Raw genomic sequence first — 16,857 nt, 5'->3', positions numbered from 1 at the left:
AATGAAAATTCTTATTAAAAACGCTATTTGTCACTAAAAGTATGTAATATTAATGGATATATAAACACTCTTTATTATAAATTAACTGTATTGTTAAAGTATTTTCAAATATTCGGCGAACTGAAAGAACCGCCAGATGTAATTTCGGAGAGCTCAGTGTCAATGTTTTAAGTTCTGTTGCGCAAATTTGTTTTTACACTTGTTTATCGAATTTGTTCATGAATTCGGCGTATGTTGTGATAAACTTCTGGAAGGCAAGGAATGAAAAAGGAGATTTTTTTTTTTTTACCTGTGTTTACTGCGTGAGCGAGGGTTAGAAGGGTGGATCACGTGACACGGAGAACAGCATTTTCTAACCTCCAGTTTCCTGAACGCCTTCCTTTCAAGGTCACGTTATTTTATTTTGTTTTCTTCTCTCTCTCTCCCTTCCATGTTCCTTACGCAATCTTCGACTGATCAACACGTCGGCACACCTTAGGGGTTGAGCAAAATAAATGAGGACCGAAACGGAGAACGAGGAAATGAGGATGCCCGCGAAACCAAAATCCAATTATTGACTCTTGATATTCGCCAAGAATTGGTAAAAAAAAAAAAAAAACAATAATTGGAAAGAGATAGGTTACTTTGCAAATGAATAACATCGACAAATGAAAGTAGCAAGGGAAAAATAACAACTATCTTACTCTGAAATGCGTAGAGGCCTAAACATAAATTGACAAGGACTAGTGTAAAATGGCATTGAACGTATGCTGTTCAGCGAAAAACAAATCAGTCAGTATAAAATCAAAGTTCAACATTGATCCACTGGAAGTTTGAAGTCAATGTTATAACTTAAATAACTTAACTTGTTATAATACTCAAACATAACTGCTATTCATTCTATTTCATAGAAAAATCCAATAAAAGATTATACTTAATTATAATGTAATAAATGAGATGTTGATATAATGAAACCAAAATCCAAATACTGATATTTTTATATTCACCAGGAAAGGGCCAACACTAACAATAATTATAATTGGAAAGAGTTAGATTCGACATCGACAAATGAAGTGAGAGAAAAAATAACTATCAAGTTATTGAAATGCTTAGAGGGTTAGAAATAAATGAAGAAACTTGACAAAGACTAATGTAAAATGGCAAAGAACGAAAGCTCTCAACGAAAAAAACAAATAAGTGAGTAGAAAATTGTAGTTCAACACTGTCCCATCTGGAAGTCTGATGTCAATGTTATTACTAAGTCAATATGTAAACATGACTTAATATAAAGAAACCAAAATACAATCATTGGCTTTTGATATTCGCCAGGAATTAGTCAATAATAACAATAACTATAATTAGAAGGACGTAGGCTATTTCGAAAATGAATAACATCAATAAATGAAATTAGTGACTAAAAGTAAATGACTAGTGGACTAAAAGTAAATGAAAATCACAAGGTTCAGTATAAAATGGCATTGATCGCAAGCTGTCGATAAAAAAAAAATCATTCAGCAGAGAGTCGTTCAATACTGGTCAATATTTTAATTTAATACGCATTAAATAAAATCAATTTTATAATTTAATTCGTAAATATAACTGAAATACATTCTTCCCCATAGATTAAAATCAATAAAAATAAAACAGAATAATTAATTATAATATACTTAATGGGTCACTGATATAATGAAGCAATAATCCAATTATTGACTTTTAACATAAATCAGAAATTGACCAAAAATAACAGTCATTATAATTGTAAAGATCTGGATTAGTTGCACTTGAATCGACAAGCGAAAGTACAGAGGAAAAGAATAGCAACGAACTTATTGAAATGACTAGTGATAAATGAAGAAACTTGAAAAATTTAGTCTAAAATGTCACTGGACGTAAGCTGGGAAAGAGAATTTTCAAATGCTAGCATAAAAGATCTACTTAAACTTTCGTTTTAACATTGATTATTTAATATATAATTCGGATAAATAATTAATATCAGCAAAATAAATATTGCATTAGATATTAATATCAAAGTGTATTCATTATATAACGTTAAGTTCATTTGTGTTTTAGTTGTAGCAGCATTAGCGCTTTCCAAATACAATGTATGTTTTATTATATAGGTTCAGGAAATATTTTTTAAATGAATTTCATATCGATTGTTTTTGGATTGATTGTTTTCATCATATAACATATGCATTCATAAATATCATATAAAATATTCATTCATTAAAATAATTCCTTAATATCGAAAAAAATTTAAAATAAACATTTCGTTCTTCTTTTTCATTTGTAAATCAACGACATTATCATTCATAGAAAAATTATAGCATGAGGAAGTAGACTGAATTTCTTTTCTGAAATGTAAAATTAAACTGTAATATCAACAACGAATGAAATTTCATATTTATATAATGAAATGACTAATTTGTGATATTTTAGTTTGATTTTCTTTAAATATATTCATTTAAATACTTTCATTTTTTTCAGTTCCTGAAATGTAATGTTAGAATAATCATATATAATGTTCTTTTTAAAAAATTCAGATACAAGATAATATTAATGATGAAAAAAAAAGTAAAGTTATTTTTGTAATATCCAACATTTAATTCACCCAATGAATGCAGAATTATTTTTGACTTTGAAAATAAATGATGTCTCTCTTGCATCAAAGGTTTCTTTTCTCAAATCCTGTTTGTAACTTTGTCGACACCCAAAGTCAAGATCTTCCTGTCCTCTTTCACAAGCAACAGAATCATTCATAATTACAAAACGAAGTAATTTTAATTACTCCTCATTTGTTCAGTTATTATCCATTTGCATGTTGCCAGCATGAATTGATGAGGAAAAAAAATGATTACAATTCTTTTGAAACTTTCAAATTAAAATATGCATCTAATAAACACAAAGTAAATTTTTCGTCCTTTCCGAATGGTTTCCATCATTCGCTTTCGGGAAGAAAAAAAAGCATTCATTGCTTAAAATTCGATTCAGATATAGACAAATAACAAGAGTCAACATTCTTTTCCTCGCTCTTTGACCGAAGAGAACGATGATAAAAAGACGTCAAACGCCTACAGTTAACACTTTTCCAGCTCCATCAAGGCCAGAGCCTATGTAATTGCTTTAACAAGACTTGAAGCCAAGACACAACACGTAAAGAAGAAGAAAGGAAAATAAAAAAAAGATGCTTTTCCACTCCTCTTGGCGGCACTTAAAGGTAGACATTAAGGCAAGGCGTATGTATGTATCTGCAGAAATCAGTTTAGGAAGTCTAACTTCTCCTCCAAACTAAATCATTATAAGGCGTTAGATAGGTCCCACTTAAGGGCAGGGAAAAGGTGGGACCCTGAAATCACCTCAGCCAAATTATAGTGACATGATTTGCCCTTTCCCATCTACCCCCCCCCTCTTCTAGTTGTTACCAGTGGCCCTCGAAAATTATCGGTGGTGGGCTCTTCTTCTTTTCTTTCTTTTTTTGTTCTTCTTCTATCATTTCCCATTGTGTAATTTAGTGTGTTTCCCGCCTCTTAGCCACAGACACCAGCAATTGCTGGAGAACTTGTTTGTCACTGAAACGGATTTGTTGCTGTTTCGTCGGTTTCAGTCATGCCGAGTGCTGTTCTTCTGGTGTAAGTTCTAAGTGCCCTGAAGGTCTGTTCTTATTTTGTTTATGAAACTGCTTGGATAGGGATGAATTTTTGAAAATTATTTGGATTCCAAACAGTTAGTTATATTAAACCTGATTTTAAAAAAGACACCAATTAAAAAGAAGTTCGGTGATGTAGGTGGTTGTAAATTCTCCTCCTTTGATTCAGTTTTGCTACTCTAAGGTTTTATATACGTCCTGTAGTAAATTACTTTTTAGAGTTACTTGCAGGTCTGTTCTTATTTGTTTATGAAACTGCTTGGATATATCTGTTAAGGAAGAATTTTTGAGAATTATTTGGATTCCAAGCAGTTAGTTATGTTAATCGTGATATTAAAAAAAATACACCGATTAAAAAATATTCGGTGATGTAGGTGGTTGTAAATTATCCTCCTTTGATTCAGTTTTTCCATTGTAAAGTTTTATATACTTCCTGTAATAAATTGTTTTTTTAGAATTACTTACAGGTCTGCTCTTATTTTGTTTATGAAACTGCTTGGATAGGTCTGTTAAGGATGAATTTTTTAAAATTATTTGTATTCCAAAAAGTTAAATATGTTAAACCTCATTTTTAAAGTTACATCGATTAAAAAAAAATTCGGTGATGTAGGTGGTTGTAAATTCTCCTCCTTTGATTCAGTTTTGCCATTGTAAAGTTTTATATACTTCCTGTAATAAATTATTTTTTATCATTACTTGCAGGTCTGTTCTTATTTTGCTTATGAAACTGATTGGATATGTATGTTAAGAATAAATTTTTGAAAATTATTTGTACTTCAAACAGTTACAAACAGTCATGTTAAACTTGATATTAAAAATTTCACCGATTAAAAAGATATTCGGTGATGTAGGTGGTTGTAAATTTTCCTCCTTTGATTCAGTTTTGTTATTGTAAAGTTTTATATACGTCCTGTAGTAAATTACTTTTTAGAGTTACTTGCAGGTCTGTTCTTATTTGTTTATGAAACTGCTTGGATATATTTGTTAAGGATGAATTTTTGAGAATTATTTGGATTCCAAGCAGTTAGTTATGTTAATCGTGATATTAAAAAAAATGCACCGATTAAAAAAAATTCGGTGATGTAGGTGGTTGTAAATTATCCTCCTTTGATTCAGTTTTGCCATTGAAAAGTTTTATATACTTCCTGTAATAAATTATTTTTTATCATCACTTGCAGGTCTGTTCTTATTTTGCTTATGAAACTGATTGGATATTTATGGTAAGAATAAATTTTTGAAAACTATTTGTACTCCAAACAGTTACAAACAGTCATGTTAAACTTGATTTTAAAAATTTCACCGATTAAAAAGAAATTCGGTGATGTAGGTGGTTGTAAATTTTCCTCCTTTGATTCAGTTTTGCCATTGAAAAGTTTTATATACTTCCTGTAATAAATTATTTTTTATCATTACTTGCAGGTCTGTTCTTATTTTGCTTATGAAACTGATTGGATATGTATGGTAAGAATAAATTTTTGAAAACTATTTGTACTCCAAACAGTTACAAACAGTCATGTTAAACTTGATTTTAAAAATTTCACCGATTAAAAAGAAATTCGGTGATGTAGGTGGTTGTAAATTTTCCTCCTTTGATTCAGTTTTGCCATTGAAAAGTTTTATATACTTCCTGTAATAAATTATTTTTTATCATTACTTGCAGGTCTGTTCTTATTTTGCTTATGAAACTGATTGGATATGTATGGTAAGAATAAATTTTTGAAAACTATTTGTACTCCAAACAGTTACAAACAGTCATGTTAAACTTGATTTTAAAAATTTCACCGATTAAAAAGAAATTCGGTGATGTAGGTGGTTGTAAATTTTCCTCCTTTGATTCAGTTTTGCTATTGTAAAGTTTTATATACGTCCTGTAGTAAATTACTTTTTAGAGTTACTTGCAGGTCTGTTCTTATTTGTTTATGAAACTGCTTGGATATATCTGTTAAGGATGAATTTTTGAGAATTATTTGGACTCCAAGCAGTTAGTTATGTTAATCGTGATATTAAAAAAATGCACCGATTAAAAAAAATTCGGTGATGTAGGTGGTTGTAAATTATCCTGCTTTGATTCAGTTTTGCCATTGTAAAGTTTTATATACTTCCTGTAATAAATTGTTTTTTTAGAATAACTTGCAGGTCTGCTCTTATTTTTTTTTTGAAACTGCTTGGATAGGTTTGTTAAGGATGAATTTTTTAAAATTATTTGTATTCCAAAAAGTTAACTAAGTTAAACCTCATTTTTAAAGTTACATCGATTAAAAAAAATCGGTGATGTAGGTGGTTGTAAATTCTCCTTCTTTGATTCAGGTTTGCTTTTGTAAAGTTTTATATACTTCCTGTAATAAATTATTTTTTATCATTACTTGCAGGTCTGTTCTTATTTTGCTTATGAAACTGATTGTATATGTCTGTTAAGAATACATTTTTGAAAATTATTTCTACTCCAAACAGTTACAAACAGTCATGTTAAACTTGATTTTAAAAATTACACCGATTAAAAAGAAATTCGGTGATGTAGGTGGTTGTAAATTCTCCTCCTTTGATTCAGTTTTGCTACTGTAAAGTTTTATATACGTCCTGTAATAAATTACTTTTTAGAATTACTTGCAGGTCTGTTCATATTTTGCTTATGAAACTGATTGGATATGTCTGTTAAGAATAAATTTTTGAAAATTATTTGTATTCCAAACAATTACAAACAGTTATGTTAAATTTGATTTTAAAAATTACACAGATTAAAAAGAAATTCAGTGATGTAGGTGGTTGTAAATTCTCCTCCTTTGATTAAATTTTACTACTGCAAAGTTTTACATACGTCCTGTAATAAATTACTTTTTAGAATTACTTGCAGGAATCAAATGTTAAAAATGATTTTGAACAAACTTAACTATTTAAAAAAGAAGAGATAGCAATGAATGGTATCAGTAGCTTTAAAGGTTCTAGTAAGAACTTGTTTTTTAAATTTGTTTCGAAAACTTTTAAAACAATATTGTTCGATATCATTTTCATGCTTCTTGGCGAAAAGTTTTGAAGATGTATCAAATAAAATCAATAAAATTTAATTAAAGATTTCTTGGATTCTTCTATAAACTTACTTATTTGTAAATAATTCCAATAAATAAAACTTATTAAACTTCGGATTTGTATTCTTTTTATAATGACAAATATTTTTCTATTCGTGCTCATAAAAAGTAATCCTGATGCAAAAAATGATGTTAAAATTCTTGAAAAGCTATTTTAAGTTCAAATTTTACCTTTTTGTATACGAATTATATAAAGAGCAAGTTTTATAATTCATCCTCGTTATCTGACCGCGGTTCCAAATCACGAGGTCCGTCCTAAAATAGTCTGAGTGTTGCTTTAAAATGGAACGTTAATATAACTAAACTAAACTTAACTAAACAGTGCTAATAATAATGTGATACGGTGGCCACCAGCCCCATCAATTGTACTGATTTCTCCATTTCGCCACGGCTTCTTTGCATGTATTGCTAATAAATCAGAAAACTCTATGTTCATTGTACAAATTATAGAATTTGGATGTCATGACGAAATAAATGCCATTAACATGGTAAACGAACAGCTGGTCGCTGATGATGGCTAGTGACAGATAAAGATACAATTGGGTATGAAAAAATTGTTTTTTTTTAGAACTTTTAATTTAATTAATAATGTTTGACCTACAAGATTAAGGAGCTAATTGAGGAGGGAATCATCCGAAAATTGCACCTATTTTATGAATATTTATTCATGACTAACAATTTTCTAAGATTCGATTTGATTTTTACTTATTAATATATGAATAAATAATATGTTGGATAATATATGAATTTATTACTTATGCGCGAAAGTTGGCAGTTTAACGGACTTTAATTAAAATTAGTTGATATTTTAATTTTTATTAACTTATATTTAGTATAAGTTAATAATATTAATTTAGAATAATTCATTGGAAAAATTGTTTGGAATTAATGACATTAGAGCATTGGAAAGCTTCTTTCTGAATTTTAAAATGTTTAAAAAAATTATCTTAGTAGGATAATGTGCTCCAATAATATTGCCAAAAAATGTTACATTTCGATTATTTTTAAAATAACTAAATTATAATTAAAATTTTGAAAAATATGAATTCTTATTTTTTTAAATATGAATTTATGTTTCCATATAAGAACTAAATAACACGCAATACTCGGTAATTCATAGAAGAACTCTTGTTATTATAAATGTCGAAACATCTATTAATATCAACAAAAAAAAAAAGCTACACATAAATAAAATTAGTATTACTGGATTTTTAGTTTATTTTCAAATTTTTTAAGTTATGAATCAATAATTTTTATACAATGATATGCTTCGAAAATAATGACCAAAAAACTAGAATCTTATAAAATCTTGTAAGACACTTTCTTATCTAGAGCCTACTATCCAACAAATAACTACTTTCCGAATTTGTTAATTCTATGTTCAAAAGTTTGCCCTGCGAAGGATTTTGAACTATTTTTGCATCACACAATACAACAATAGCTAAAAAACATCGTAGACATGGCGGTTGAAAAACGAGACTTGAAGAAAGTGCAGTAGTTTTAAAGGCAATAAATAAAATACTTTCAAAATATGATCATATCAGCGAATCAGCTATGATACTGGATGAAAAATCTTCGGAGGCAGGCAGGGTGGGTTTTAGGGATTGGCCGGATTAGGGACTTCGAACGAGAAGGTAATGGCAAAAATGGGTAGCTCCATCGTGGATTAGGGTGAGATGAAAAAAAAGGTAGGGTTGAACGAAAGGGGTTAAAATCCGGCATGAAAAAAAGAGAGTGAAAAATGTTAAGTATAAAAAAGAAGAAGAAGAAAAAAAAAAGAAAGCTTTTCTTTTTTTCGATATTCGATATTTTTTCGATATATTTTTCGATATTTTTTCGATATATTTTTCGATATTTTTCTCGATATTTTATTCGATATTTCGATATATTTCGATTTTCGATATTTCGATTCGATATTCTATTTCGATATTCATTTTTTGGCACGATGGAAACATTCCTTGCTTTTTATTTCTTTTATTTTCAGAACATATACTGTTCGTTTCAGTATCTTGAGACCACTTTTCAATGATTCTGTCTGATAAGGGGTGAGACGTGGAATGAAGAGCGCAATTCCGGAATTCTTCATCACTCTTTGACCTTGATTCCCGCCTTGGTAAATACTTTTTTGTTCATTTTTTTCCACGTCTGTGTGAGTATCATGTCCTTTCAGAAATCATTATTTTATTTTAATATAGTCTGCGAGAAATCCGAATTTACTTTATTGTTAGATGTAAACATCACTTCCTTTCATCTTTCCTCTCACCCTTAATTTGACGAATTAAGTCCATCTTAACGCATGCGCAAAAGCGCGGAGGGTTTTAGAATCCGTTGTAAAACAATATATATATTTATCATGCACCATTTTCTGTTGGAGATACTAAGATGTCAAATCCTTGTTTGTTTGTTTGTTTCTTATGGCACTTGCCACTGACAAGCCCGCTGTTACGAAGACAGCGATTTAAGCCTGAGGAGAACGTCTCTTATTTCTTATAGCAGCGCCAACTAGGGCCAAGAGTACGACTTTGCCACTCACGCATCACTCATTCGCTTGCACAACCCCTTTTTACAGGAGGGCACATTCACACATCTCACAGATAGAACAACAGAAGAACAACCATGCCCAAACCGGGACTCGAACCCAGGACGCCCAGATCACGGGGAAGACGCGCTACCCCTATGCCAGGACGCCGGCTGTCAAATCCTATTGAGTGGTAAGACTTTCACGTTTATAAAAGTCGGTTCATTTATATATGCAAGTATTTTTTCGTGATTTTTATAAACTCATTTCTAAATCATTTCACAATTTCAATATTCTTAATTACTGAAAGAGTATTTGTATTATTAATAAATTATTTTTAGAATTATATATTTCATACAATAAAATTCATTTTAAGTGGATTATACTGCCTGCATATTGTTTCTGATGTATTAAAATGTCGTTTGTCAAAATCAATGTACAGCAAATTATACAAAATTTTGATGGAACTACTAACAATATATAGTATTTTGTGACAATTTGCAACAATTTGTGATGTAGCTAATCAGTTTTCAAATTGTTGTGTTGCATCCAGTGGCATATTAAAGCATATTGCGGCACTAGGTAATGGTTAAAATGCCTTTGGTCCCTTTGTTAATATGCTGATCAGTTCAATTTCACATTCCAACACATATTTAACTGCATTAACACAAAGATTTAATGATCTATTTAACTTACTTTTTTACTTTAATCAAATTTTGAAAAAGTATTTGTTTTTTATTGATTCATTTTAATGGCACCAATGTTTGTACACATTATAATTTAAGCAGATGATTGATACTTATATGAATTGTAACAAATAAATGATTACAATGACAGGAATCTGATAATCGATATTTGACAAATCTTAATGCTATCTCAATGCTTTATCAATTATATTTTTTAACAATTTATTTATTTTAGTATTTAACTAATTACGGAGTCGCCTGCTTCTCTCTTAGTCCCATGATCCCTTTCAGCTGCCGGTAAACGCGGTGTCCTGGTGGTAAGGTCTTGGCTTCGGAACCGGTGGGTTTCAGGCCCGAGACCGGATTTCACTGAAGAACTGTCATATAAGCGAGCCAGGTGCACGTTAAATCCGACGGAGCTAAGCGTCCTCCCACTGGTGTGGTGTGGAAGTTTTTAGGTGGGTGCCAGCTCAGGTGCTGCCGTCCTCGTCATTTGACGGTGGTTGAAAATTACGAGGTCCGTCCCAGAATAGCCCTAGTGTTGCTTTAAAACGGGACGTCAATCTAATTAAACTTAACTAAATTCAGGCATCTGCCTATCTGCTTATGTAGAAATCTATTCGTTGTTGTGTCGTTATATATTTTACCAAATTTGGCATAAGACGTTTTGCTATAATAATGAAGATTGTAAATTGTATTTTAGATGATATCGGTAGAAAGAAAATAAAAGCATGTTTAATACTTGCTAATGCAAAATTTTTTATTGTGATCAAATGATAAAATAATTGGTTAATTTTTTCACCGGATATTCCATTTTTCTTGTTTTTCTCTCTTCTGCTTCGCTGTGAAACTCTCTATTTATTGACAAAATATGTTTTTTGATTAATGAACCTAAAATAAAAAAAAGTATAAATAAATCATTGTGAGAATTAAAAATATCAATTAAAATGAAATGAAATGAAATATACCAATTAAAATGTAATGAATTATTAAGTGAACACTCCATTTATTTGCTGCGCTGGTGTGGTGTGGTGTGGAGAGGGGGGTGTCAGCTCAGGTGTCGTCCTCGTCATCTGACCGCTGTTCAAAATTACTAGGTCCGTCCCAAAATAGCCCTAGTGTTGCTTCAAACGGGACGTTAATATAACCAAACCAAACCATTTATTTGCTGACTTGGTTGCCCATCAGCGTAGGGGAAAAAAAAAAATCAAAAATAGTTGAAAAAGAACACAAACACGAAAATACTTTTCAGCAGTTATTATTTATGTTAATAAAGATGAATCTGTGATTGTGTGTGTGTATCGGCACCCTATAGGTAAAATCATTTAGAGCTACCTAATTTGGTACTTTGGATAGTGGGAATAGCATGTTTAAGAGCCATTTTCTTAAATTTTAATTATAATTTCAAGGAAGCTGAATTTTGATTTTCCGTAATTATTTCGGAAAAGATTATTGAACAAGAATACATTTTACAGAGTTTTAAAATTTAAAAATAAATTGTAAAAATGAAATCAATTTAATAATCGCACAAAACGTTTCTGCATTTTAGTAACTCTTTAAAATATTTTTTTTAAAAATCTAATTTCCAATAATAGATTGCAATGTTATTCTGAACTTCAAACTGTTTTTAGAATTTCAAAAAATATTTAATTGCCTGATTTTCTCTCATTTTTTAAGCTAAATTAGAAAGATTCTGCTTATTTATTATTATCTGGGTAGTTTATACTGTAACATTCCCCGTTTCCCAGTACTGATAAGACATTTATAGCCAGCTGTGTCGTCGCTGTTAATGACTAAACCCTTCGAGATAGCCAGATGGTGGATCTTTTCACCTGGGTGGTCTCGCATCTGTTCATTAGAGACTACAGTGAAAGACCACATGTGGGAATTCCTCGTCCAAGAGATATTGATAGTACCTTCAAAGAGAAAGGGGTGTCCAAACATCTGGATGCTAAATCTTTCTCATTGTGAAAGGACTATGATAACGCAGTGTTCCAGAATAGTCAGTTATGAAAGGTGTATCACTAAAAGGACCTTCCCACGACCTACTGGCGCCGTTGAGGGAGCATATTGCTGAACCCCGATTGGCCGAAAGATAGCTAAAATGACCAATGTAAATTAAGAGACGGAGATTGTCGCCGAAATAAAGTGAGGAGATTTTTTTTAGGGAGAGGAGAAGAAACGAATTGCAGGCAGACTGTTGGACTACCCCTACGAGTTCGGAGTCCGAGAACTACCCCTGGAGTGGTCGTGTTTACTGTGAGTTCCCTGTGGTGTTGTTTCTCCGTATTGATGGAGAACTGAGTTTTAAGATAAACCTTCGACTTCGACTGTTGTGTCTCCTACTACAGTTGTAAATAACTATTTATTTAACAAAGATTAGAACAAGTTGTTCTTTTGTATATATAGGGCTGTAAAATAAAGAATTGTCTGGAAATTCTGCTTCGTTATTTGATCAGTCTAGATCAAGACATTACAATACCATGAATACAAACATGATGGTAACAGTATCGCGAAATCTAAGAGATGAACCGAACATTAATGTTTTTAATATCATTGTGATGTCATCGTACTGGTCTCCTTAAGGATTGTTCATGTGCAAAACACATATAAGAACAATTAAAAAACATGGCTTTAATGTCTAATTGTTTGACAGAATCATGAACATGAAGTTTTATCTAAACAATTTGATAGAAATTAATTATAATCAAAGCGAAGCAAAGTGTTTACAAATGGCGACTAATAATTTAATAAGCAGTATACTTATTGCTTTATTGTGCCATAATCAGTTCAAACGTCCTTCCGCTGGTGTAGTGTGGAAGTCTGGAAAGGAGATGCCAGCTCAGGTGTCGTCTTTGTCATCTGACAACGGTCCTCAAAATTACGAATAGCCCTAGTGTTGCTTTAAAAACGGGTCGTTGATATAACTAAAACTAAAAAAGCCACAATCTGTTACAACAGAGTAAATTACAATGTCACAATCAAAACAGCGCAGTTTTTAACGTAGAAATTCTTTTAAAAAGTAAGAGTCTTTTCACTTCAATTTTTCTCCCCACATACACATTTTGTAGCATTTTGCAGTAAAAAAACTTTCATCTAACCGAAGGTGAGCAAAATCTTCCCTAATAACTAAATTAGCGTCATTAAAAAACCTTTTTTTTTTCTTTTTTTAGATTTTAAAACGACGTAAAAATAGACGACAGTTTTGTACAATAATAATTTCGAAAATAGTGAGGATAAATGTCAAAAACTGAGCTTAAGTTTTAATCAATCAGAATTCTGATTAAAATATTTTTTATTGTTCCAATGTATTTATCTCCACCTTTCAAACTGTGTATGTCCCAAGTTTTATTAATGTAGATCAACTGGTCTGATCTGCAGAACGTTAACGTACACGTACACGTACACATATCATATTTAGTGTAAGCATAGAAGGAGATTGAAGTTAAAAATTATAAACTATTTGAATACGCGAAAGCAAAGATGCCAAAATCCATTCAATATGATGAAACAGAAATGGTGTTTGCAAGAATTTTTCAAAATCATGTCTGCAAGTATATTTCAACAGACAAATCCAATTGAAAACGTAGCTTCCGAAAACGAATATTCCATTTCGGTTAGAAGACTCCTTTCGGTAGAAGGAATCTCGTTTCCTTATTAGGGGAGATTCACGGGGGTGGAAAACGAGGTTTGGGCCCCAGAGGGCCTCGAAAGTGGCAGACCGAAGATTCTGAAGCCCACGGGGCCTTCAACAGGCGACACTTTGGATGCCAGCCTGGAATCCTTCTGCTAGGGTGATTCGTCCACTGATTCAAGTTGTTGATCCAATGAAAATGAGAAGATTATATTTGTAAATACTCATTCATATTCAAAAATGATTGCATAGAATCATTGCATGCAGACAGCAGGAGAAAATGTTATTAATTGCATTAATGCACTTGAATATAAAGCTTCTCTAATCTGTGAGCGAATGATACTCGATCTTTTTAATCAATGCCGCCTTTGACGACCAGCTCCTCCACCAGAATTTATGATCATTAAAGTTTTTAATGAAATATTTTTTGTAATTTGTTCTTAAACTTTTTGTCAGCAAAATATTGTTAATCTTCAGTTTTTGATCAATAAATAATTCATTCTATTTTAGAAGCCTTATGCTGTTCTATGCCTTTTACAAAGCATTTCTCTTATTATACATGAGATCTGCTAAAATTCATTAAAAAAATGCCACGTTTTCTTATTTTTCGCCTTTTAACAATGTAAAATTTGACATTTTTCTTCATGTTAATAGTATTTTAAATATAAATTTGAATTCTTTACAGATTCTTCTCAGAATCAAGTACATATACAGCTTGCTTTTTTCGAATATGTTTTTCCAATAATGATTTATGTTTTGAATAAAAATTTAATTTCACTCTTTTACATGTTTTGCTTTGTTTCATATTAATATCGATAGTAATACGGATTATAAAACAAAAACGAAATAATACATGTAACCTTAATAGTGACTTTATCAATAATCTTAATATACTGAAAGAATTTTTTATGCTTTCGTGATATTTTTTTACCACATTTAATATTTTGAAGAATTCTTACATATGAATGTATTCTTGTTGGAAAATATGCTTAAAATATTTTTTAATTGATTAAATATAGAAAAAATTTGTGCAAGAAAATTAATATCATTGAAAGAACATTTTTTTAAATTTTAAGTTTAACGTAGAAAACATTTTTCTCGTAATAGTTCGGGAAGTTATTGTGGTAAAAGGCTAATATTTTGCTTAATTTTTACTCAAAATTGAAATGAAAATTTAAAAAAAAATTGTTTCATTTCCACCGTCCAAAGTATACATTTTCTATGTTTGGTAACTCTAGGTCAAATAGTCTAGCTAGTACAGTACCAACACAACAGATACATACATACAAACAAACAAATAACCACACATATACAAACACACATCACTGTTATAAGCAAAGATGTATAATGTGATGACACCTCCTATTTGGGTCATTTAATATTATTTTAATTTTTATAATAACATAAGGTCATTTGAGGCATTTCAATTGATTTGTGCATTTTAAATTACTTAAAACTTTCACTACATTGCAGATTTAAAATTAAAAAATTCGGTAATTTGATACACGAGTCAAACTCGTCATTGTATGCGAAGGGGTTAACAGTCTGCTTTACTTATGATCACTCAATATATATATATATATATTACACCATAAAGATAATATAGGGAATGCAAAGGGACAAATTATAAATGTATAATTAAATAACAGTGACAAAACATTTTTTCATCCGTTTAAAAATAATTATAGCTCCCTTCCTCCCCCCCCCAAAAAAAATCGAACAATATTTTCAAAACCGAAATCATCTCTTAAAACCCCTTAGCAGCATCAGCCTCTTCAACACTGATCGGGAAATAAGCTGACTGACATTAATGGGCATTGTATCGCTAAACATTTTATCGCGATGGCAACTGCCACTCACTCATCTTCATTGTAAGAGACTACAGAGATAATTTTTTTTTTCTTTTGACTTTCTCATTAACTTATCCTTTCTTTTTTAATCGCAGATTCTTATAGTTTTCCTATAATAAAAAAAAATATGAAAGATTTTTTTTTTTTAACAAGGAGGATTGGATGATCTAAACCACAGGGGAAATATCGGCTGAGTTAAAAGGAGGAGGCTCGGCGGAGATGAGAGATTAAAACGACAGATAATTGATACTTGCCAGAACTTTATGGTTTTTCTCTTTCTCTGTGATGTAGTTCCCCCACCCCCTACATGTAGCGAGAAATTATTTTATCTTGTTGTGGAAATGTCTTAAAACTGAATGATAAGTAGATTTAATTTTTAAAAGTCAATAAGTAAGAGGTGCCTAGTTTTTAATTTAAATAGCTGTTTTAACTGTCAAAAATAATTTTTATATTATCGCTTATTTTATTATATATTTATATTTAGACTTCATATAACTTCTATTCAATTTGGTTTAGATGAAAATGTATTTGATAGAGAGAAAAATATTCTTAACATATAACTTAAAATGAAAAAAATGAAGAATTTTATTTCGTAAGAATGTGAGGATCAAATGAAATAATGATGAATATTCTATACTTAGAATATAAGGATAAATTATTATTCGTTCTTCTTCTTTAATATCATCTGTATGAATATATTTTCTATAAAAATTATATACATATATATTTCGGTCTTGTCTATTCGATTTGGTATAGATGAAAGTGTATTTAATAGAGAAAAAATGTTCTTAAAATGGAAAAATGAAGAATCTTATAAAGTACGAATATAAAGATAATGAAGAATATTCTAAATGTAGAGTATAAAAATACTTCATTATTAGGGATTCTTCTTTAAAATAATCTGTATGTATATATTTTCTATACAAATAATATACATATATATTTCGGTTCTTGTCTATTTGATTTGGTATAGATGAAAGTGTATTTAATAGAGAAAAAATATTCTTAAAATGGAAAAATGAAGAATGTTATAAAGTACGAATATAAAGATAATGAAGAATATTCTAAATGTAGAGTATAAAAATACTTCATTATTAGAGACTCTTCTTTAAAATCATCTGTATGAATATATTTTCTATAAAAAATAATATATATTTCGGCCTTGATATAGTCATAAAATATTATCAAAAGAATATCAAATTTTTTTGTATGTCGATATATGTCATTTTGAAATGAAGAATGCAAATATGCACGTAATCTAGCATGTAAATTAACAGTTTTAATATTTTTAAAATTAATACAACTGAGTTAACAACTTTATTTAAATAAAAGAAACTTCCGTTATTAATTATACTGCATGCAAATCGAATATGAGAAAAAAAAATTAACTAATAAATAAATTAATCAACCCGTTTCCTTCAGTATTTCAACTCCGTCATTATCGGTATTAGTCTTTGTACC

General features: G+C 30.2%; 1 protein-coding gene across 1 annotated transcript in view; it reads right to left on the bottom strand.

The window, feature by feature from the left end:
- Window positions 1-10,519: 10,519 nt before the first annotated feature.
- Window positions 10,520-16,857, bottom strand: part of LOC129976672 (uncharacterized) — a 90,097-nt gene continuing 83,759 nt past the window's right edge. Inside the window, exon 3 of the mRNA XM_056090369.1 lies at window positions 10,520-10,803. Within this exon, the coding sequence (XP_055946344.1) occupies window positions 10,682-10,803 (122 nt within the window). The 3' untranslated portion in view covers window positions 10,520-10,681. The remainder of the gene's footprint in view (window positions 10,804-16,857) is intronic.

The sequence above is a fragment of the Argiope bruennichi genome, chromosome 7, assembly GCF_947563725.1.
Source record: "Argiope bruennichi chromosome 7, qqArgBrue1.1, whole genome shotgun sequence".
NCBI classification, from domain to species: Eukaryota; Metazoa; Arthropoda; class Arachnida; order Araneae; family Araneidae; genus Argiope; species Argiope bruennichi.
The sequence above is the reverse complement of the archived record's forward strand: the minus strand, read 5'-3'. Positions and strand labels throughout refer to the sequence as shown.